General features: G+C 41.1%; 1 protein-coding gene across 6 annotated transcripts in view; it reads right to left on the bottom strand.

Annotated features, from left to right (window-relative positions):
* Positions 1–1,954: 1,954 nt before the first annotated feature.
* Positions 1,955–23,867, bottom strand: part of STON2 (stonin 2) — a 132,735-nt gene continuing 110,822 nt past the window's right edge. For 5 of the 6 annotated variants that reach the window (XM_081830100.1, XM_081830102.1, XM_081830099.1 and 2 more), the window contains 3 exons: positions 16,032–17,870; positions 10,113–10,315; positions 1,955–8,751 (listed from right to left, as the gene is read on the bottom strand). In XM_081830100.1, coding sequence (XP_081686226.1) covers positions 8,668–8,751; positions 10,113–10,315; positions 16,032–17,870 — 2,126 coding nt within the window. In that variant the 3' untranslated portion in view covers positions 1,955–8,667. The remainder of the gene's footprint in view (positions 8,752–10,112; positions 10,316–16,031; positions 17,871–23,867) is intronic. The other variant, XM_081830103.1, reaches the window with a different exon arrangement.

The following is a 23,867-nucleotide window of genomic DNA, read 5'->3' as shown; positions in this document are numbered from 1 at the left end:
TCAGAGCAGGGATGTCTGGTATTGACTTTTAAGTTCTTTCCTGTTTTGTGCTGTACTCACTATTAATTGCTAACCTTCGATAAATGTCAGTTGTACCATCAGCCTTGAATTATTAGTACCTTGCAGAATGGAGAGAGGGGCTGCCTTCATTAAATATGAATGTATCTAAAATACTTAGTACACATGGTTGCACCGGAGTATAAACACTACATAAAAGCTAACTCATATTATGTTTTGGGAATAGAGAAAGCGCTGTCCAGCATGGAGGAATAAAGAGGAAATAGTTAGAGGTGATCAAGAAAAAGGTGGGAGGAATTTGGAAAAGAGCTGACAAATGACCCAGAGGACATTTAAATTCTCATCTTCACTTCCTCTCATTCCCAACTTCTCTTCCCACAAATCCTGAAGAACACTAGGGAGCACACTTGGCTTCAGAGAACTACTTGCATAATTATTCCACTTGAATATTAAAGTACAGGGGGAACCTTAGCAGGCTGAAACCTTTTGTCAATGTGGGACCTAGACAGGTCTCAAAACTTGCACAAGAGGACTCTGGATGGATAAGGATGGAAGAATAGGGCAAAGGAGTATATTATTCTCCAGCTAAGAAAATTTTATGCTGTTATTTGGCTATTAATCCTTCTGTGCACCTGCTATCAGTTATTAATACCAGGTAATTTCATACTGGCTAGGCTATAGAATTCTGTGTTCTGTTGAGGACACAGTTCTCTCAACAACAGGGGGCCAATTACAGATCATTTTATTTTGCAGTAAGATGTCCATGGCCTATTTGAACTAAACAAAACACAAAGCTTCGTTTATTTCTTGCCTTGTTTACTCAAAAAAACCCTTGATTTTCTTTGCCCTTAAGCTTTTCTCTAGTCCAAAAACACCTGGCACATTGTAGACAGGTGAGTCTTTCTAGAATAGTGCTTTATTAGTAAGATTCTAAAATGGCTTCATAGCATTTACTGGGTTGAGTCGACCTCAGGCTAGATGCAAGCCCTCCCTCAGCTTGGCTTTGCTACCAACCTTACCTTTTTTAAGATTTTATTTATTTATTAGAGAGAGAGGGAGTGAGAGAGAGCATGAGAGGGGAGAGAGTAGGAGGGAGAAGCAGACTCCCTGCCGAGCAGGGAGCCCAATTTGGGACTCGATCCCGGGACTTTGGTATATGTGCTGCCGAAGCGAGCACCGATCCCGGGACTTTGGGATCATGACCTGAGCCGAAGGTAGTTGCTTAACCACTGAGCCACCCAGGCGCCCCCCAACCTTACCTTCTGATGTGCATGAGCCCTTCACTCAGGTCAGGCTCACCTTCCACTCATCCAGCATGCCACTTTGACATGACTCTTCCCAGTTCTAAACTCCCTTCCTCTTGCCACTGAGACCTCCAGGTCTCACTTAAAAGTCATCTTTTCTGTGAAAACCTTCCAAGTATTCTAGTCCATATTGATTTTTTTTTTCCCATCTGAGTTTATGTTGACATTAGTCATTTGGATTCATCGATTGAACAGTTACTTGTTGAGCACTGACAATATGCCAGGAACACATTGCAGATATGGTATTTATGTACTTTTATATTTCTCACTTATATATGTATGCACTTATTGACAAGAAAACCTTAAGGATTATGTAATTTTGTTTTCTGACAGAATTGGCCAGAAAATAGGAACGCAATAAATACCTCTTGAATTGACTAAATTATATATATGATAAACTAGGATAAACAGTTGGTGTCACTTGTTAACATGTCATCTTATGATCATTAACATATTAACTGGGTGATGGGCATTCTTTATAATAAACATTTTTCCTTATGCCTCACCTCATTAAATCTTCCATAGTGACAGATTTTATTTAAAAATTTTTATTAATAGCTCATTTTCATAGCTCAAGAAAAGGGTATTACAGACGATAATCAGCAGAACAATTACAAACAAAACCTCACCTCTATAAAGCTAGCCAGTGTGTAGACTTTATTACATAGGCACATATTCTTTTTAAGAAAAGTAAACCGGTTTTACATAAAATTAATCACACTAGTACAAGAGGTTACATCAAATGAGGATGGATGATGAAGGAAGGAAAATAAAAGCCTTGGATCAGCTGAATCACTCATTGGATCTTGGATCCATCCATCCTGACATACTGAAATTCACTGATGGACATTACAAAAATGGAGGGTGAGGAGATCTCCTTTATCACACTCCCTGGCTAAAACACTGATTCTGTTTATTTTCTTGCATCTGGTAAGTTTTCTCCAGGTTCTGTTGGCAGGTAGACACAAAGGTCAAATGAATGCTGGCTTAGGGTCAGAGGAGCTCATAATCTTCCCTTCTTTTACCTCATACTTCAAAACCCTTAAACCCTTTGGTCCAACAGGCTGCTGTCAGGATTGGTGCAGCACATCTGCTTTCCCAGATCTGCTTGCTTTGGATACGACCTGGGGTTGCTGGTCCTGAAGCACACGGAGGCAAGATGAGGGTGGCTAGATGATGTCCATGACTAGCACTGAGGGTTTGATCTGAGGCACACAGGACTGACCAGGAAGAGGATGCTAGAATCCCTTGCTCAGTTAGAATCGAGCCATTACATTTGACCCCATTCTAAGTACAAGAAACTAAAATCATACTAACACATACCATAAAAGAGATGGTATTTTGTAGCTTCTGGATGTTTAAAAAAATTTTTAAACTACGTTTTCATGTTACTAATAGACAGTGGGGATACAGAGAACTGACCCTTGCTCTCATCTCATCTCATTTTGCCTTAACTGATTGACAAATAGTCCCAGAATGTTTATGGAGCATTTCTTTCCTCCCTCAATTTCTGCAGTCTTTTGTGTAAAAGGACATAACTATAAACCCTAGATCATCCTAATGTGGCCCCTCAGTACCCCTCAGTACCTTGGAGGGTTAGACCTACTTCTGCTTCAAAGTGATCCCCAAATCCTACCATCCATTTCGGAGCCCTGTCTGGTCTGTTCCTCCTCACACTCACAGCACTGTTTTGCTGGGTGATGCCGGTGTAACTTACAGAGCAGTGTTCTAACTGATGGTCACCATCCTTTTGATCCTCCAGCTACAAAACAGAGGACTGCAGGGTTTTCTGTGTTTGTTGTCTGGGCAGACGGTAAAGGATAGATACATGAAAAGGAAAAAGATGGGCCAGCTGATCTTGGTTCTTGGTTCTTAAGACTATATGAAGAATCCTACTGACATGAAGTATCACTGACAATGGCACCAAAGGATCTTTTATAAAATAATCCATAAAACTGGAGCCGGCAGGGACCATTAGTTCAGCTTTCTCATTTTTTTAGCTGAGGTTCCTGAGGCCCAACTGCGAAACCAGCAAGTTAACTTCACATGGTGATTGTCTCCATGACTATGTCCTTCAAAGCTTCATAGAAACCCTAATTTTCCCTTGATAAAGGGCACTTCCCTCCAATGACTTCACATCAACAATGCTCAGTGTCCTTGGCTTTGACCTTACCTCCCTTTAGGGAAGCTGGCTGACAGCACAGAACTTTGACCAGAGTAGACACTTGATAAACATTTGTTGAACTGAAATCGTTCTACTGTTATCCCTGCTACATAATCTTTTATTTTTCCTAGAGCTCCTTACTTTTAAGGGATGCCCTTTAGTTCAAGTCTTTTGAGGTGTGGTGGCTAATGCTGTATTTGTCACCTCTCTACACTTTGTCTTTTCATACTGAAATTCTAATTTTTAAGTCTGTTCTTTTATAGCTTTTCATTATACACAGTTATTATTTGCCTCTGTCCAGGCACTAAACACATTACCATGGATGATTTCTGTCTTTACAGACCTGGAATTGCAGATACGTGTTTTTTTCCCCCCAATTCTTAAAACAAAAACAAAAGACTAGGCTCTCAAGCAGATTTGCTAAGGCACAATACAAGAAATGTGACAATTCCATAGTCCTTCCTTTAGTTAATACATGGGAAAATATTACTAATACATTTATTTTCTACATCTTGTCCACTTTTAATTCCTTAAATACATAAATACAAGTCACAATATCCAAAGCAAGTTTCATTTACAAAGAGCTCAATTAAGAAACGATGAAGAAATGGTGATTTGTAGGGAATCGGCACTTAAACATCGGTAATGTTTAGGAAACATCTTTAAAACTTGGTAAGAATACCATGATTAATTTTATATAAAGAGTGGTCATGGTTTGGATGGGACTTGGTATAAGGTGTTAAAGACGATTTGCTTATACTAGGTGATATATTTTTTGTGTGGATATAATCTTTTGGATCAGTTTTGTTCAAATTTTCTGATAAACTGCATTCTTGACCTAAAGTCTAGAAATGCTAGAATTAACTACGATCACCATTTGTAGAAGAGCTAAAGTTACCAGCCCCAAGTGGGAGAACTCTAAAAGTAGGCTAGGTGGCAGTGCTTCTTACTCAAATTAATTTAATATTCCCAAGGCTTTTAAGAAAAAAAATTCAGATCATCCTGTGCTTTCCCACCACTAACCTTATAATGAAACTGAAAGCAGCTGTGAAATCATGATTTCATTTCACGAGTTTCATCCTCACTCTCTCAAACCTCCATCCTCTTAGGGTGACAAAGGAAGTACCCAGTAACATTGGTCAGTGGTTAATGTTGGGGAAAACAAGGACCTCGCACACCAAGACTGGCCATGCTTTCTTCTCCTGCTGGCTATTCAAATGGGCAAGATCTGTCAGGCTTGCAGGAACAAAATTGAGTCAATAATCTTCACTACGGATAGCATCTGTGCTATTTTATTTGGGGCACAAAAATGTTTTTCAATATGAGTAAGGTACACTGTAGTTTAAATTTAGCTGCACGTTAAGTGCTGACAGTTATTATTAGTGGACAGGGGAAGCAGGAATAAAAAGAAATTTAAGTCTTCCAGGAAATAAAGCATGCTTGCTTGCTTTAATATAAGTATCTGATGATAGATAAGTAAGGGCTAAGTATCTTAGAGTTTCAGGGCCAGTGTTCGTTCAGCAAACACTTATTGAATACCTATAATTTCTTTTTTTTTTTTTTAAGTAAGCTCTACACCCAGCGTGGGGCTCGAACTCACAATCCCGAGATCAAGAGTTGCATGCTCTACCAACTGAGCCAGCCAGGCACCCCCTAATAATTTCCTTTTATTTCATTAATGTATGTTTGTCCTATCAGCAAGGATTTAAAGTGGCTGAAACCTATTATACCCCCAAGCTTTGTTCTAGGTATTGAAAACAAGGAATAAGATACATTCTTTGCCATCATGGATCATATTTCTTGGGGGTATTAATTTCCAGGGAAATAAACTCTTGCTCTCACCCACTGGATTTGAATAGAAATTACTCCCATTTCAAATAAGAAATATATTACATAAAAAAAAATTTTCAAGAGTTCTGAGTCCTGCCAATAATGCAGGAATGCTGAGAGTGGGGAAAGAACCAAATAGGAAAAAAAAAAAAAAACCAAAAAACTGTCCAGATAATATTTAATATAAGTGAAATGCAAAATTTTGGTAAGAAATAACTAGTATTATGTTTACAAGAGTGTCAAAGGGGGTTTAATGCCCCCCCAAAATATCTTAACTTCTCATTTGACCTATCGTAACAAGTACATTTCTTATTCTCTTTCACAATAAAGTCACACAGCAAGCCACCAGACTCAAAAGAAAGCGTAGCTCTTAATATCATGTGACATCTAATTTATGTTCTAATAGTAATACTATGTGTTGGTAAAATGAACTTACTTTTAATATTTTCACATTATTGATAACACAGACAAGGACTTTTGTGACCACACACACACAATCCGGGTCCAGAGAGGCAAACTTAGAATTTACACACCAAAAAGGTAATTTGCCTGTGTTTTCTATGTAGACTATTAACAAAACACTAGTTCTAAAAATATATAGTATTATATCCCCCAAACCCCTAAATGCTATCCATAATTAGTTTCCCAAAAATAGTAGTGGGAAAGCAAATTTGATGAAATCAAGGTGATAGATTTTTTAAAATTAATAATAATTTGCTTGCTGAATGTAGATAGTGTGGAAGGATTTTCCTAACCTTTGGTTTAAAAAAAAAAAATCCAGGTAAAAGCACAAAGGCAATGAGAATTAACTAAGGTGGGGGGAAAAAGTTCAATAAGCAATACACATGTGATGCCAGCAGGTGAGGCAGAGATCTTGAGAGAGTACATGAGCGCTGACCTTGGGTAAGGAAGGTGCCAGAATGACCTTCACTTAGCCAGCTCTTCAGCCCATCTTGATGTTTCTGTGAGGAATCTCATGTGCCTCTCGTACAACAGGGGAAGGGCTATGCCTCACTTGACAAAGACTTCCAGGGAACCCCACTGTATTTCAAAGAGCACACAAAACCACTTATCAAAGAAAAAAACAACTAGAGTTAGAGAGTCCTATTACTATTGAGATGAACCTATATGCAGATGGGATCTTGATAGCCATCCAGCCCAAATCCAATGTCCCTTTCAGAGCATCTGGGACGGATGATTATTTTAACCTTTGTTTGGGCATTTGCCACAACAGGAAATTTTACTGCTCGAGTCTATTTCTCTTTAGAACCACTCTTATTAAAAAATTCTTTCTTATGTTGAAGCAAACATCTGTCATCTATAAAGTTCCTCTTTGTTCCTATTTTTGCCCTTTTTGAAGTTACACAGGGTAAGTCTAATTCCTCTCCTTTTTTTTTTATAACTCAACAGAAATTTCAAGGCAGCTATATTATTTTATTCTCTCCTATTCTATTCCCCTCTTCCTTGTATCATCAGACCCTTCACAACCCTGGTAACCTGCCTCTGGACACAATTTATTAATGTCTCTCTTAAACTATGGTACCCAGAATTGAACTCAACCCTCCATCCAGATGTGGACTGACCAATGCAGCATGCAGGGCTCCCTGGGCTTCTGTTACCACAGGCTGAATGCACTGACTTTGTGAACGGTCATGATGCACTCCTGATTCAATGCTGAACTCCTATTTTGACATGAACTGCTATGAAACTAGGACTTTTCAATACCCTTCCCATCAACATACATGTAAGTAATACCTCTCTGTATTTAGAGGGCTGCATTTAAGCAACTAGAATATAGTTTCTCATTAATGTCTACTGAATTTCATCCTTTTAGTTTCAGTCTTATGTTCAGGTAGTTAAGAAAAATGGAATGATGTCTATATTCTAGTGTCAGTACATAGTTATAATTCAATGAATATTCACTGAATAAATTAATCCTAAATCTGCCAGTCGAGGCTGGATATATCGTTTATTTCTCTGTGTCATCTGACAAATCTGACAAGCATGCTTTCAGTCCCCTTACTCTCTTCTTCATAGGAGAAACAGGCAGATAGAACGTCCCTGTAAATTGTTGAGCAGGTGTCCCATTTGGGATGGCCAATATAGGTCCGTGTATGGTAAGAAAACACCAAGATACAAGTAAGAAGTGGAGATACAGAATGTAAACGGGAACCTATGAAGGGAAAGAAGACTGAGTATCCCAGACTCTTGGAATTGGAACTTAATGTTCCCAACATTAGAAAAATATGGCTTTCCCCCATCTCTACCCTAGAGACTTCTGCCTTGTAGATCTGTTACAATACTGTGATTATCAAACTCTGAATTTTGGGGAAAAGCTCATGTAAGCTCAGTTTTAAAATAGCTTTTAAAATGATCTTTTCCACTTTATTTCCTGTAAATTCTGAGTTAAAGAGACATGCAACTGTCTATAGGCTTGAGGTATAACAAGAGCTCCCAAATGCTCCTGACAAATGCCTGAGGTATAATATATATAGATAGATAGATCTATTTGTTTCAGGAATTGGAAATGGCCTATATTTTTCAGTGTGAATTTGAGAATTCACTGAGATTGAAAATGTCTCCTGAATTGAATATAATCTTACAATTAATGTCCCTTTTCCCCCAGAATGAAGAAAAATAAGCTCAATTTTGCTTTCCCTTCCATAGCCACCCTTTGCAGAATGTGGGGCTAATCACAGAATAAAAAAGTATCCCTATTGTGCCTTTTTTCCATCGTGTATTGTGACTCAGGGTGGTGAACCCTGGGACTAGAGAGATGGAAAAAGTGTTTCCATCAAAACAATCCAAAACTGGGAGGGAAATGTCTTGAAAACTTTTGTTGCATAGTGTTAACATTGAAAGAATGGAGACACATACCCAAGCCTAGGAGACCCAAAGAGGAAATGTGTTCTGTGCCTCTTCTGAACCTTTTCTAGAGGGCGTGACAGAGGGGGATTCTCAAGACTGTGTTTTCTAGAAAATCATGGAAGTGACAGATGGACACCAGAAGGAAATCCTGCCAACACTGATGTGGAAGGTTCTCTTCCTGACTCCAGTAGTCACAATAAGCCACACTCAAGTACTACAAGAGAAACAGAGCAAAGAGAGGGAGGCTTAATTAGACAATAAGCTCCAAAAGTCAGGGGAACCAGCTGCTTCAAGCACATCAGAGGCTCTCCAACGCAATCACCTCAAGGTTTCCTGTTAGACTACAGGTAACTACACACAGGAAGGTCCAATATACTGTTCCCAGCACAGAGTAGCCATGGTGGGTACTGCCTTAAACTCCAGCTGCTCAGGAAGACATCCTATCATGACGCTTGGGTCAGGCCCCCTTGCAAGAGGGCTTCATCACTGGACCCCACACTCCTTGGGATTTTCCATTTCATCTCCTTCAAAGTCCGGCTTCAAACTCTTCTTTTGCTCAATTTCCACCTGTTGAGAGCAGAAGTTGGAAAGAAATATCAGAAAGAGGAGAAAAACATCCCAGTAAGAAATAATCGCAAAGAGAGTACCTCACCAGGTTCTCTGAGATTCCCTGTAATTTTGTCACTGTTTTGGGCTTTAGCCACATTGGAGCTACTGGCCCTGAGGACGTCATGATTCTCTGCACATGCTCTTCACTCGATCTGGAATTCCCTCTTCCTCACAGTCCACCTGGAAAATTTTTATTCTTTGCCTTGCACAGCTGCTCAAAGGTCACCTCTTCTGTGAAGCTGTTCTCAACTCATTAGGGAGTTCGGTGCTCCTCCTACGCATATTTCCACGTCCCTGGTACACGTGCCCAGCTCCAGCATTCCACAGGCTCCGCGGGACAGGGGCAGGCCCTCCTTTACTACTGTATCCCCATAATGCAGGCATGCAGCAGGCAAGCGCAAAGGTTTACCAAATGAATGGATTCCTTTTCAGCCGGCTGTTTATACTCTCTATTACTTTATTGCTTTACAAAGTCTCCAAACTGGTAAGTACGGTAGTGTTTACAGTTCTACCGGTGTTTTCTGTAAAATACTGTAGCTGTAACTGTAAAGGGATTAATAAATTCATCTTGCCTTGAAAGAGACACACACTGAAGCCTTTGACAAGTCAGAAAAGAAATACGTTAAGCAAGAGAGTTTCACAATTAAAGCTGTTCCTCTCTTTACCACTTTGGATATTTATGATGAAGGAAACAAAACAGTTGACTAGGGTCATGCTTGATGAAAGTGCTATTTTTTTTTCCTGGCCACAAGATGGAGTATTTGTTCTTTTTGGTAGTTTAAGATTTTCGATTATAGCCCAATGACCAGGTCATATGTGTCCTGACTTTACTTAGATCTACTTCATCAACTCTGAGGCTGAAATATATGCTTTGGGTTAGCACTTTCCTGAACTCCCCTCACTTTCCAAGTTCACAACTTCTGTAACATATATTATGAATGAGAATATAATATTATGATATACTCAATCATAATATTCATATTATATAATGTACAATTAATAATACATATTATATAATAATAATAATCCCTTTACCCCATGACTCTTTTGATGTTCACGATGATTGAAAGACATTATACTCTCCTCTTTCGTCTGCCTCTTTATTTTTTTCCAACCTTTCTCTTGCTCACTAGATTAGTCATTCAAATCAGAGCAGACTCATCCACAGCCATGTGTGGTGTACCTCTCTCTAAGGCAGTAAGAAAACACCTTGCATTCATGGCAGGCGCTGCTAAAGGGAACAAGATGGGGGTGGGGGAGGAGGGGAGAGGACAAGCAAATGATCTTGGACACATTAGCCAGATGCCTCCCGAGGTTACCTTATAGCTATAGTGTGCGGAATAATTGACCCACTTCCTGATGTCAGTCTTGTCTTCCACGGAGATGGATCTTACAGTGGCTTTGGAGGCAGAAGTTGTGGGCATGCTGAACTCAACATTCACATGACTGGCAAATCCGGAAGGCACTTCCCGGTCAGAGCCAAGTTCAAGGTGGCAGAAGAAACAGTGTGGGTGACCAGAAGCTATGAAAGGAAAAGAATCTAGACATTAGGTTCTTCGGAGAGACGTGGAAGGAGAGGCCCACAGAGCCACCTCAATTACCAAGAAGGCCTGAAGACTGCCTGCCAGCTCAGCACTGGGCAGTCTTTCAGAGCGTCCAGTGCTGAGCAGAGGATTTACTTCCACAGAAATCACACTGCCCGTGCCTCAGACCCTTTGAGAGAACTATCTCATTGCAGTAGCCTTGTATCCTAGCAATAAAACCCACAGCCTGAAAAACGGGTCATTCTGCCCGCTGAGGTCAGGGCGATATGGGAACCCAGCACCAATGCCAGAAACAGAGGCACAGATCTGGAGATCGGCAGAAAGGAGTAAAAGGGAGCAGCACTTAGCACTGAATAAAACATCAATGACAGCCACGTGGAGCAAAGGAATGGGTTCCCTTGGAAAGATGAGTTTTCTCAACAGCATTTCGTGTTTTTGCAAAAATGCTTTGGCACGTTTTTGTGGGTGGATGGCACATGTAAATGACGAAGCCCTTATAAACAGCATAGATGCATGAAGGATGTGCATGGTGCACTGGGTAGGACACAGACTAACAGGGCACTGCGTGTGGCTCATAGCGCTCCTGCGAAGTGGCGGAGATCCTGCACCCAAGTCCTTTGTTCTCCTCGCCTCAAATCCCGATTTGGAAAGTGGAGAAACGCAATGGGTAGTAAAGGACAGTGCCAGGCATAGTCCCTTCCTGCTCTTCAATTCTATCCATCTATGGCTAGTTCTACTGTACTTGGATGGAAAACTTAAGGATTTCCATTTGAGGGTTGTTATTAGATGTCTGAGTGAAGAGAGATCAGTTCTGTGGCTATACCCTCTGAAAGCATGGTTTGCTGAGCACTCTATACTGTCTCAAATGCTGCCCGCACACCCTCTCCCTGCATCTTCGTAATAATCCCTTGAGGTCATAGTCATTGCATTCTACAGATGAGGCCACAACAAAGGCTTTGGGAGGGAAAGCGAACTAGCCAAGGTCAAAGCTGGAAAGTGGCAGACTGAGGACTGAACCCAAGCACTCTGACTCCAAGGTGTTTCAACCACTCTGAGTCACAGCCTCCCATAGGGTCCCCAACCTCAAGACCAGGTTGGCAGGGTGACATGAGTGGAGAAGTGAGCTGTAGGACCCCCATACAGCAACTTGCCATGGATAAACAATGTGACATGACTTTGACTTCATTATGTAATAGCAATGGCCCTTGGTTATCTGAGCTTCCCCAAATAAACAATTCCAATTTTCTTTACTGGCCTGGGCAGGACTTTTTAATCTCAGAGAGTGAGGACATACACACCCGCTCTCCAAGGAAAACATTACAGAGTGAAGTATTTGTTTTGCTCTACTTCACAAATAACATTTTTCAGTGGTTATTTCCAAAGAGTAATACTCTGGGAAACTGAGAAATCTGCACTGGCTTCTAGCAAAGAAATTTTAAGTTGGATACACATAATAGTAAAAATTACATTATCTAAAATGAATCCATGTGATTTTTTTTTAAATTACATTTGTAATTACATAGCTATCCGTTACATTTATTACAGGCCAGAGACTGTCCTGAACACTTAAAAGCATTATCTAATTTCTTTCTTAATGAGCTAGGTATTAATAACTCTCCTCTGTAAATGAGGACAATAAGATTTCTTTGAGAGGTTTAAGTAAATTGCCTGAGGTCACACAGCTACTAAATTGCAGCGCTAGGAATAAAACTCAGATCTGATGCCGAATTATGTCCTAAACTCCTCTCTGTGTATTGCTATAGATTTAGATCACTATAAATTACAGAAGAGTTTCTTACTTTAATTCAATGGCAACTTGAACAACAGTTTTACCTAACTACCCTTATTTGCACATTGTTGGAATAATGAGAAATCATTACTTTCCATAAAGCTGACCTCTCCGCTCACCCCTCCAAAGTATAGTCACAGCAAACTCTATGAATGTGGCATTCTTTCGTGATTCCCAGCATCAACTAATGGATGTGTAGGGCTGGTGGACAGGTAGGAAAGTGCAATTCTGAGAGCTAGTATAATTTATGGTAATGAACTAAGTGAGCCTACACATTTTGTCATCTTCCTTGATGAAGGTGAGAAAATTTAACATTAAAATTCAGATTTCCAGGGGCGCCTGGGTGGCTCAGTCGTTAAGCGGCTGCCTTCGGCTCCGGTCATGATCCCAGAGTCCTGGGATCGAGCCCCGCATCGGGCTCCCCGCTCGGCGGGAAGCCTGCTTCTCCCTCTCCCACTCCCCCTGCTTGTGTTCCTGCTCTCGCTGTCTCTGTCTCTGTCAAATAAATAAATAAAATCTTTAAAAAAAAAAAATTCAGATTTCCATTTTCCATAAAAGGCAAACTATATTGAAATTGTTTTCTCTTGGTCTAATATTAGAGAACTGGAGTTCCAGCAAAGAAAGCTACCTATGCAGGACAGAATGTTTTGTTTCCTGGCAGATGATCTGGGCAAGCAGTAGGACTTGTTCTGGTACCTTCTAGGATTAAGAAAAGCTCTAGGGATCAGGGTGAGAGGGGTCCTTGAATAGCCCGGTGGGAAGGCAGGGGTGGCTGTACATGAACACGGCTGGGCTGGACCTGCCAGTTTAAACCATGCTGGACTCCAGCGGCAGCTTGTTAATTGTTTGGCGGCTAGACTGGGACAAGCCCGCTGTAGCTGCAGCGATCAGGGGTGCTGACCTGCGGTCCCATGCTGCCTACGGTCTGACTGCCCTGCCTGCTGGGGGCTAGAGGACAGGACCACCGCAGGCAGGAGTAAGCATGCAGAGGTTCTGCTCTCCTTTACTGTAAATGGAGGGGTGAGAATTATGAAAAATCACCTGTAAAAGGCACCTTCCCAAAGCCGTCTGAAGACCAAGATGAGCTCAGAAAAGGGATGATAACTAATGGAGGGCACACTGGATGGGGAGAATAGGAGCTGGTCACAGGGAGCAGTGGCGATGCTAAGAACCTGCCATCTAACTGCAATTCAGATCCTGTACATCTCAAGTTTCCAGAAAAGGGTCTTACCAATTTCCCGAATCTATCCAGAAATATACCATTGGCCAGGAGTAGTATAAGAAGACCTTTCTGGGTGTGTGTGTGTGGGGGGTGGGGGTTGTTACTAAAAATGTATAACCAGGATGCCTGGGTGGCTCAGTTGGTTATGCATCTGCCTTCGGCTAGTGTAATGATCCTGGGGTCCTGGGATCGAGCCCCACATCGGGCTCCCTGCTCCGCGGGAGGCCTGCTTCTCCCTCTCCCACTCCCCCTGCTTGTGTTCCCTCTCTCGCTGTGTCTCTCTCTGTCAAATAAATAAATAATTAAAAAAAAATGTTAAAAAAAAAAATCTTTCACAAATAAAGGTTCCAGTAATCAGGGAATACGTTTGCAATACATAAGCTGCATTTCCTTGGCCTTGAGCCTACTGAGCACTAACCTGCTGGGAAGCATTAAGGCAAGTGTTTGCTGAAGACCTACATGTTCCCTTGTCTTGCACCCATTTCCCCCTTTCTTTTGGTAACAATCTTCCCCCCCCCCTTGCTTTGGGAAATAATCTTCCCCAGCACTGCATGTCAGTCAAAATGCGCTATCCTCCCCTTGACTCCTGAGTCAAGTGGCACAAGGACAGAAAATGGCTTGTGATGATTTATCCCAATGGCTGCAGCCTGAGGAGACATCTCAGTTCTGCTTCCAAGAGCTATCCTTTGTAAGCCTGCATGCTCAACCTTACAACCTTTCCTTCAGTTCCCTGAGCCACCCTCCAACAATCTTTTTTTTCTCAGTTGTCTTTGCTGCTTATAACCCAAACCCCCTCATACAGTACTGTTAAATATCTGAGAGAAAGAACTTTGAAACAAATGAGATAGATGTGTACACACTGAGAAAACTGCAAATCTCTCTTCTCTTAGAGGAAATTCTTTCACGTTTGTGTCTATCTGGTGTCCTCCACTAAGAGGCAGCTTGGTTATTGAGAAAAGACCCCTGGATGTGGCTTTGTGACTTCAGACAAGTCATGTTGCTCCCGGTCCTTAATTTTCTCATCTCTAGAAGGAAGAGGTTTGACTGAGTTATCCCCAAGGCCCCTTCCACCTTGAAGACTCAGTAATTCCATAATGAAGTGATCTGAATCCATGCTTCACAAACTGAAGGGCCAAACATTCCGATTAACATAAGCCTGAGGCCTTGTCTTTTAGGATGTCAAGTCTCCAGCAGGTTCAACAGTAACTTGCCCCCTTCCACCTCACTTCTCTTCTCAAGCGCTTCTGTGCCAAAGGAGAGTTCAGGGCTTTTCCTTTCCTCCGTCAGTTCAGACGGGTTCCGTGGCTGAGGTAGAAATCACAGTGCTATCACCAGGAGAATACAGTGCCGATTTCAGGAGAAATGAATAAGCAAGCACAGAGAGGAAGACTTTGTTTTTAAAAATCCTGTCAGTTTAGAAACGGGGGTGGGAGTGGGGGTGTCTGGCAAATCCAGCCGCAAACACAGAGGTCCCATTGTCTCTTCATTTTGCACCACTACACCCAGTGTCTGGCACAGAATGCCCCGGTGTGTGTGTGCACGGCTTGGACGGCCTGGGGAGGTGGCCAGACCGTCCTGCCTCTTGCAGTCACATCATGTCCCATGCCGGGTAGGATGACACAGCCACACTCGGCACAGGAAATGAAGACTCCAAACGTACGATCAGGGTTTAATAGTGAGAATGGAAGAAGAGGATTTGCGTAAGAGAAGGACATCTCCGTCAAGAGTTCTTCCAAAGCTTACCCTTTCTGCTTGGCTAGGATATCTACTTTCATTAACAAATGGGCGAAGTTTACAATAAACAAGAAGAGAAGTGGTTTAACGGACCATAGGATCACGGGCTTACTGCCTGTCACTGGGGTCACTCAGACTTACTCTAAGAAATAAGGCTATTACAGCTGGCTGGATTACTCTCTGGTTTTGTCATTTCATTAAACTCACTGGACCCCCGAGGAAAGTCATCGCCTTCCGTGCTCACTCAGGCAGAACAGCATCCCCGATAGCTGTGAGCAACCCAGCTTGGGCCGGTAAGCTTGCTTTCTTTGTTTCAATCAAACATACCTTCCTTTACTTTGTGTCTGATAGAATTTCAGCCCTTTTGGCCTTTCTGGTCCTGGCCGGATCTTCAGTCTGATCAGAAGCCCTTTGTCCTCTTCCCCATCCTCAACTCCCAACTCTGAGTTGGAGATGTTATGACCGACAGGTCTCGCACAGGGAGACTGGAATTATTAGTCTGACTCCTCACCTGTAGTGTATATATGACTGGCCCCTTTACCTACTCAAGGCAGTGAGAAAGATACCTCTTCAGAATCCAGAGGCTTTCTAGGATCTAGAAATAGACAGCTTCCGGCACCACAGGTAATACTTGAATGAGTCAGAAAAAGAATACAAATTCATAAGCTGCTATGCAAATCTGCTTAGCAGCTCAGCTGAGAAGAATAACGCAGAGTTTTCTAGAAGTAGGATAATAAGGGAGTGAGAAAATGGAGTGAACTAGGTCATTCGTGTTTCTTACTTACTTTTTGCTCAAGTATTTTTGCTTCTCTGGTCCCACTTCTCCGTTAACCTTATTTCTGTCACACAACAAAACCCAGCCCTTCATAGGGGAACAGAATGCAGAACTCTGACCCCAGCTCTCGTGTGACCATGTGGCAGTTTTCACAGAAGAGAAACCACTACCTACCTGAATTTTTGTCAGGCAGTCGGTTTATCCTCCACACAATGGAGTTGAAGGCATGTTCATACTTGGCAGTTCCCAGAGTTACTCTCATGACAGGCTCAGAGCCAGACATACTAGTTGAGCCAAAACTCGCCCCCCGGTTCACTTTGGCTTTTAAAGACTTTTCCCCCAGGACGCTTTCCCTGCGGAAGTTTTTCACCCACTCACTGGGCACAGGGTAACGAACCATCACATTCTCACAGGGAACCTGAATGAGCGGGTCTTGGTTAGAGGAGAAGCCGGCTGACATCCTAAGCCAGCTCTGCACCTCCACCTCTGCCCCGTTGATGCTTGCTGCTGTCCTGAGTGTGAAAGGCAAGGTCTTCTCCGCAAATACTGTCCTGAACCGCATGAGCTCAAACCGGCAGGCATCCAAAGGGTTGAACAGAATAACCCGTGAGTTGTTGAATACGTCCTCATCCACACACCCATGAAAACGGCACTGATGGAGCTTGATCCACTTTGTGGTGGTGGTGGGCATGATGTCTTGCCGGGAAACTATTTCGTTCCCTTTGACGAGGACATCGTTGAGGCCCAGGCGGCACTCTGCCAGCCCAGAGAGGAAACTCAGAATGTGGATCCGTGTCAAGACATGGTGCTGGAGGATCTGGTTGTCTCCTTTGCTCACAATGCCAGAGAATTCATCCTTGACATCCACAGTAATCTCCTCTTCAAGGTAGTTCAAGCCAACTGTGCTCAAGTCCATTGACAACACTGGCAGGTTCATGAGCTGGTCTTGAACAGCGCGGATGAAACTCAGGAAGTCATCATAATTGGTGGTGCCCAGCTTAATCACTTGTTCCCTCTCTGCTGTGTGGGCCACAGCAGGTTTGGGCTGGTATTTCTTCTTCTCCTTGTAGGTGACACGGTCTATTCGCAAGCTGTGGATCCTGCCATTCTCGTCATAGTTTTGGAGCCGGGGTTCCGAAATTTCATGGCAGATCTCCAGCTTGAACTCACGGAATGGTTTTTCTAGACCCTGCTCATAATACAGCTGTAGGTAACCACTGTCTGTCAGTTTGATGTAGATGGGTCCCCAGTGCCTAGATGACATGATGTTTTTCTTCTCAGGGATCCTTAGCATCATTGGCCACCCATGCCTGGGCTGGGACAGTGCTAAACCAGGTGGGTGGTCATCTAGTTCAACCCATGCTATAGGGTCATCATCTGGTAATGTCACACTGCCTAAACTATCAGGATCATCAATCTGGAGTTGTTTGAGTTTTTCAACAGCATCAGAGTGGGACTGGTTTTTGCTTGAGTCATCAAAACTGATGGCATCCTGATAGATGACAATGAGAGAATCTCTTTGGCTCTTGCCTGTGGCACTGGAAATGGAACTGTTTTGGGAGCGCCTCTTCTGCTCCTCAAAGAAAGCAATGAAAGGGTTGATAGGGGAGGGTTGGACATCCTGCAGAGTCTCATTCAGGAAAGGATTGGTTGCCCTCCAAGGTGGAGCCTCAGTTACGGAAGGTGGATGGTTTAAGGATGAGATGTCCAGCTTCTGAACTTTGGAAAAGTTCATCAAAGTGCTCTTGGGACGTTCCCTCTTCTTAAATGACCCAGCTGAGTGATGAGGCACATCTGGGATCACAGATGCAACAGGTGGTGGGTTTGGCTTCAGGGGAGAGGTGACTGGTGGCAAAGGGCAGCTGACCTCATTGTCATCAAAAGTGACCCAGCTGGGGAAACGAGCAGAGGTCAGTGGAGTGGCAGGATGTCCATTCATGGCTGGACTACTGGCCTGCCAGCTGATGGCCTCCATCTCTACCTCTTCATCTTCCTGGACTGAGGAAGAACTGTCTAAAAGAAAAAGGAGAACATATGAGGGCTGCTATTCAGGGCCTCTTAGAAGTTTGGGAAACTGAGGTATGGGAGTGAAGGATGACTAGAATTTTATCTGGAAATTCCAAAGCAGCTCATTACCTGTGTCAAGTGCTAGTTTGGGCACAGATCTTATAATTTTGTAATAAGCACAGCACAGGGGCCACACATCAAATGCAGTAAGAATTCAAATGGGTCTATCGATATAGAAGCACCGATAGGACCAAGGTCCCTTGTAGTTTAACTCTTATACATTCTCCCTTTGATAGAAGTTTCTAGAATAGATGTTGTCCTTACTATGCTCTAAGGTATACATTAATTTTTAGACATTGAAAACCACCTCCTACATAAAGTGATACAAAGCTGATCTCATCTCATTGAACAAAACAAATTATCTGTTCTAAGTGATTGCAAATAATGTAATTGGAGGGATTTTTGCCCAAATGTGATCAATAAATATTAAAGACAAATTATTAACACCCTTAAGATGAAATAAGTTCATACAAGTGAATAAGAAGACTATAAAAACTCTAATAGAAATATAGACAAAGGACATATACAGATAGCTCAGGAGAGAGAAACTAAAAATGTCTAATAAGCATGTGAAAAAGTGTCCAATCTCACTAGTAATAAAAAAAATGTAAATTAAAAACAATCAGTGAAGATTTTTAAAGTTTTTAGTCTTCAGTGAGGGTAAGGGTACCATGATATGAACAGTAAACAGACCTTTAATGGGACTGTAAGTTGCTATAAACTCTCTATAAGTCATTTGGCAATTTGTATTAAGGGTTTTACAAATGTGCATAAACAGTAACTTTGTAATTTTGCCCTAGGGAAATAAATCCAAATTGTGAACCAAGTTTTGGGTAAATGTTAAGAAACTAGGGTATACAATAGAATAATACCTAGCCATTAAAACATTTACAAGTACACAGTAACATGAGAAAACACTCATAATATAATCTCTTCTTTTTCCTCTAAAATACTTTTCCATCTTGGGGCTTATTTATCTTATGGGGGGAAAGGGGGGTTATTATAAATAAAACTCCACCTTAGCAGGGCCTTCAAGGGAGGTGATACAGGACTTGAGTTTCCATGTGGGAAAGAGCCAAACTTTTCAGGTAGCATAAAGACCCTGTGTATCTGCTGGGATTGTGGAAAGGGAGGGGGAAATTGAAGCCTTTAGCAAGGAGTGGACTGTGATGAAGGAATGGCACAGAAAACAAATCTGTGTCTGGCATATAGTAGATACTCGGTAAAAGGTTTGTTGATTGAATAAGTGAGAAAAGAGACATTGCGTGGGGCAGCTCTATTTTCTCTGTCCCTGGAGGAATGCATATGGGGATCTCTGCTACAATTCCACCCACTGTTTCTACTGCCAGTAATCTGGCATCAAAGAGAAATCAATCGATGCTCAGTGGTTGAGTCAAGTAGTTGAGTTTTCTGACCACCTCACTAAACCTTCACAAATATCTAACCAAACGAAATCAGCAATGCCATACGTAATTGCAAGTGAAATTACATGTGGATGGGATGGCTCGCTTGTTATTCATCTTTCCGAGTGTATTTATTCAAACAAAGAGTAATTCCCTCTATTGAAAACGTCGCTTTGAAAATGTAGGCTAAGTATGTGAGCATGCATACACACATATCCACACTCATCCCAGATATATAATGGGTAAAAAAAGTGTTTTCTGTAGGCACAGCAACTACAAAAGGATTTCAAAGCATTTTAAAATTAAAAATGAGACTTTCCTTCAAATTAATCATTAATCCACTTTTGCAGATGTGTGATTTATTTTCTAGAAAATGAAGGGAAAAGGGTCAGTAAACAACCCAGGTTTTTAGGATTTATATTTTATTATCATTATCATTTCTACTACTACTACTACTACTACTACTATTATTGTATCAAAGGCTAAAGGGAACAATGTGGCCCTGAGTAAAATATAATCACTTCCTTGGAACAGTAACTGATCCTCCCTAGACAACTGGAAAAGGAGTGCATCTCAAAACTCATCAATTATTTAGGAAGCCGCTCTAAGGCACTTTTGTAACAGTACTGTTCCCACCCAAACAGCTTGGTATTGACCCAGACCCTGTACCAGGGATATCCTTTTTGCCTTGGGGCTCATCACCACTCCCTAGTTTGAACAAGCCGAAGTCCTTTTCCTTTGGAGGGTGCTTTTCTGCCAAAGCTGTTTATTCTTGCTGCCAAAGGATTCCCTTCTGTTGAGAATCTTGTCTCCAAAATAGCATTTCTCATTTTCCTCTATGAAGCCAAAAAAGAAAGGAGGGGAAAAAAAAAAAAAAAAAAGCCTTTGTCCCCACTGAACATAATTTTTTTTTACAATAAATTCCTTTCTAAATGAAGTTATTTAAAATCACACAGAGTCCTAGATAGTTTTGAAGCATTAGACTTGGAATACAATTTAAATGAAGTTTCTTTAAATCTGCAGGGAGAATTTTTAATTAAATTAATTTCTAGAGATTCTGTATTCTCTTTGACAGCCATTAAAAAGAATCAAAAGACTTTGTTAAAAAATATTCTCTCTGTTGGCAGTTTCATCTCCCATGATTACAATCCATTTTAAAAATCCATCATTTGGGGCAGTAGTGGGGCCTACGTCAAATTTCTGGAAATGAGATTTTCTTTCTACAAAATCATTTATAAAGAAAAAATGTCTTAATAAAGATACTTTTACAGATGAAAAGCAAAAGTGGTCTCTAGTTCACATGAAAATAAAGCATTTCTTGGGGTGAACCCAAGGACTGACAAATACAACTTTAAAAAATAATCCCTTATTAACACTGACTTCCTTATTTGTAAGCTCTTACTTTTCCATCATTTATCATTGACTGAAAGACATCTTCAGTTGTTTTTGCAAAGATTAGGTCATATATTTTCTGACCCTCTTTTTTTAAAATTAATTAATTAATTTTTTTGATGTAGTGTTCCATGATTCATTGTTTGCGTATGACACCCAGTGCTCCATTCAATATGTGCCCTCTTTAATACCCATCACCAGGCTAACCCATCCTCCCACCCCCTCCCCTCTTAAACCCTCAGTTTGTTTCTGAGTCCATAGTTCTGAGCCTCTTTTTATTAAAACCTCTTTATTATATTATTCGAGACTTTCATATGTAAAAAAACAACTTACCTGTATGTGAAATTTCTGGAGGAAAATATTTGTATCATACATGACAAAAACTTGGTATCCTTTTTGTAATATGACAGTGTATTCTTAATACAAATGATACACCTGGGGCACCTGGGTGCCTCAGTCAGTTAAGCATCTGCCTTGGGCTCAGGTCATGATCCCGGAGTCCTGGGATGGAGCCCCAAGGTGGGCTCTCTGCTCAGCGGGGAGTCCACTTCTCCCTCTGCCTCTGTCCTCCCCACTGCACTCATGTTTTGCTAATTAAAAAAAAAAAAAAATTCTTAAAAAAAAGATACACCCTCACCAAAAAATTAAATAAAATAAAATAGGGTAAGAACAGATAATTTGCTAATGAAGAAATATAAATGTTTAATAACTATTTGGGAAAGAAGTTTAACCTTATAAAACAATAAATACAATTATCTCTGTGTCAAAGAGACAAAAATTTAGTATGACTAATAATCATTATTTGTGACACAAAGGAATTTACACTCTGATGGAAGTGTTCAAAAAATCTTTCTGAGGGGCAATTTGAAAATTTGTATAAAAGTCTCAAAAAATGTGATCCAAAAACTCTATTCACAGGAGTGTAATCTAAGGAAAGAACAAGACAGGCATGCAAAGAGTATATAGTGGTATGCTTATCACAGTAATGTTTGTATCATAGAAAAATTGGAAACAACCTAAATGCCCAATAATGGGAGACTGGTCATATTAAGTATCATACCCCGAAAACGGAATCCCATGCAGCTATCAAGACAATGCTACTGATGTATGTTTATTTACGTGGAAGCTGATCATGATATATATTGTTGAGTGAATAGTAAAGGGTACCTACAAACTGGAGTCAGATTGCCTTGGTTTCAATTGTGTACCAGCAGCTTATTAGCTAAGTGACTTTGGGCAAGTTGTTTAATTTCTCTGCAACTCAGTTTTCCCTGAGAAAATATTAAATCCTACCTGGCGGGGTTGTTGGGAAGATACAGATGCTAGAATTGTGCCTGGCAAGTAATAAATGTTCAGTATGCGTCAGCTGTTATTACTACTACTACTAGAATGGTACATTTTCATGATATAAAGCATACATGTATTAAAAAGCTTTGGAATATAATAGTTCATAATATTTTGATGTGAAAACAGATGTCTCCTATGGGGTAAGAGGTGATTTAAAAAATATTAAATCTGTATTAAAAATACTGTTTGGGGCGCCTGGGTGGCTCAGTTGGTTAAGCGACTGCCTTCGGCTCAGGTCATGATCCTGGAGTCCCGGGATCGAGTCCCACGTCGGGCTCCCTGCTCAGAAGCAGGAAGTCTGCTTCTCCCTCTGACCCTCCTCCCTCTCATGCTCTCTGTCTCTCATTCTCTCTCTCACAAATAAATAAAATCTTAAAAAAAAAAAAAACAACTAAAAATACTGTTTGCTGGGGCGCCTGGGTGGCTCAGTCGTTGAGCGTCTGCCTTCAGCTCAGGTCATGATCCCAGGGTCCTGGGATCGAGCCCTGCATCGGGCGCTCTGCTCGGGGGGAGGCCTGCTTCTCCCTCTCCCACTCCGCCTGCTCGCGTTCCCTCTCTCGCTGTCTCTCTCTGTCAAATAAATAAATAAAATCTTAAAAAAAAAAAAATACTGTTTGCTTACAAAAATAAAGAAATAAAAGGTCAAAACGCACCTTTAGCACTCCTGCTAATTAACCTCAGAGAAAGAAAACAGTTTAGATGTAATCCATGTTGATAAAGCAGTAGTTAGATCTTTCCCATGACACTTATGACTGATGTGGCTGATACTGGAAACACTAAAGGTAGGGAGCGGGGAAGCCAGCAAATTTCTCCAGTAAGAAATAGGCAAAAACTAATTATTTTCAGAACAAAAGTAACAATCATCCAGAATTCCATTTGATTGACTTAATAAAATAAAGCCAAAGCCAAAAATCCAGCATAATTTTAATTACTATCTCTTCCACTTGCTACCTCCAAATTACTTATATTATGAGTTGGGCTGCTGCCAAACAAAAGCCATGTATAAAAATCAGGTTCTCATTCGACACTACGGGGAGAACTGCTAGTACCTAAGAGCTTCCTAATGTCTTTACTGGTGCAAACAAAAAAAGAAATGGTGGCAGAACTCATACAGAATTCAGCAAAGTGGCAGGATATAAAATCAATGCAGCAAAGTGGCAGGATATAAAATCAATGCAGCAAAGTGGCAGGATATAAAATCAATGCACAGAAATCAGTTGCAATTCCATACACTGCCAATGAGACAGAAAAAAAGAGAAATTAAGGAGTTGATCCCATTTACAATTGTACCCAAAACCATAAGACACCTAGAAATAAACCTAACCAAAGAGGAAAAGGATCTGTACTCAGAACACTATAGAACATTCATGAAAAATTGAGGAAGACATAAAGAAATGGAAAAACGTTTCATGCTCATGGATTGGAAGAACAAATAGTGTTAAAATGTCTATGCTACCTAGAAACGTCTACACATTCAATGCAATCCCTATCAAAGAGCTTTTTTTTCATCAACTTTTTTCACAGAGCTGGAACAAACAATTCTAAAATTTGCATGGAACCAGAAAGACCCCGAATAGCCAAAGGAATGTTGAAAAAGAAAACTAAAGTTGGTGGCATCACAATCCTGGATTTCAAGCTCTATTACAAAGCTGTAATCATCAAGACAGTATGGTACTGGCACAAAAACAGACACATAGATCAATGGAACAGAATAGAGAGCCCAGAAATGGACCCTCAACTCTGTGGTCAACTAATCTTTGAGAAAGCAGGAAAGAAAGTCCAATGCAAAAAAGACAGTTTC

The sequence above is a fragment of the Leptonychotes weddellii genome, chromosome 9 (genome assembly GCF_054177405.1).
Source record: "Leptonychotes weddellii isolate Sample4059 chromosome 9, ASM5417740v2, whole genome shotgun sequence".
In the NCBI taxonomy this organism is placed as follows: domain Eukaryota; kingdom Metazoa; phylum Chordata; class Mammalia; order Carnivora; family Phocidae; genus Leptonychotes; species Leptonychotes weddellii.
Note: the sequence above shows the minus strand (reverse complement) of the source record. Positions and strands in the feature narration are given on the sequence as shown.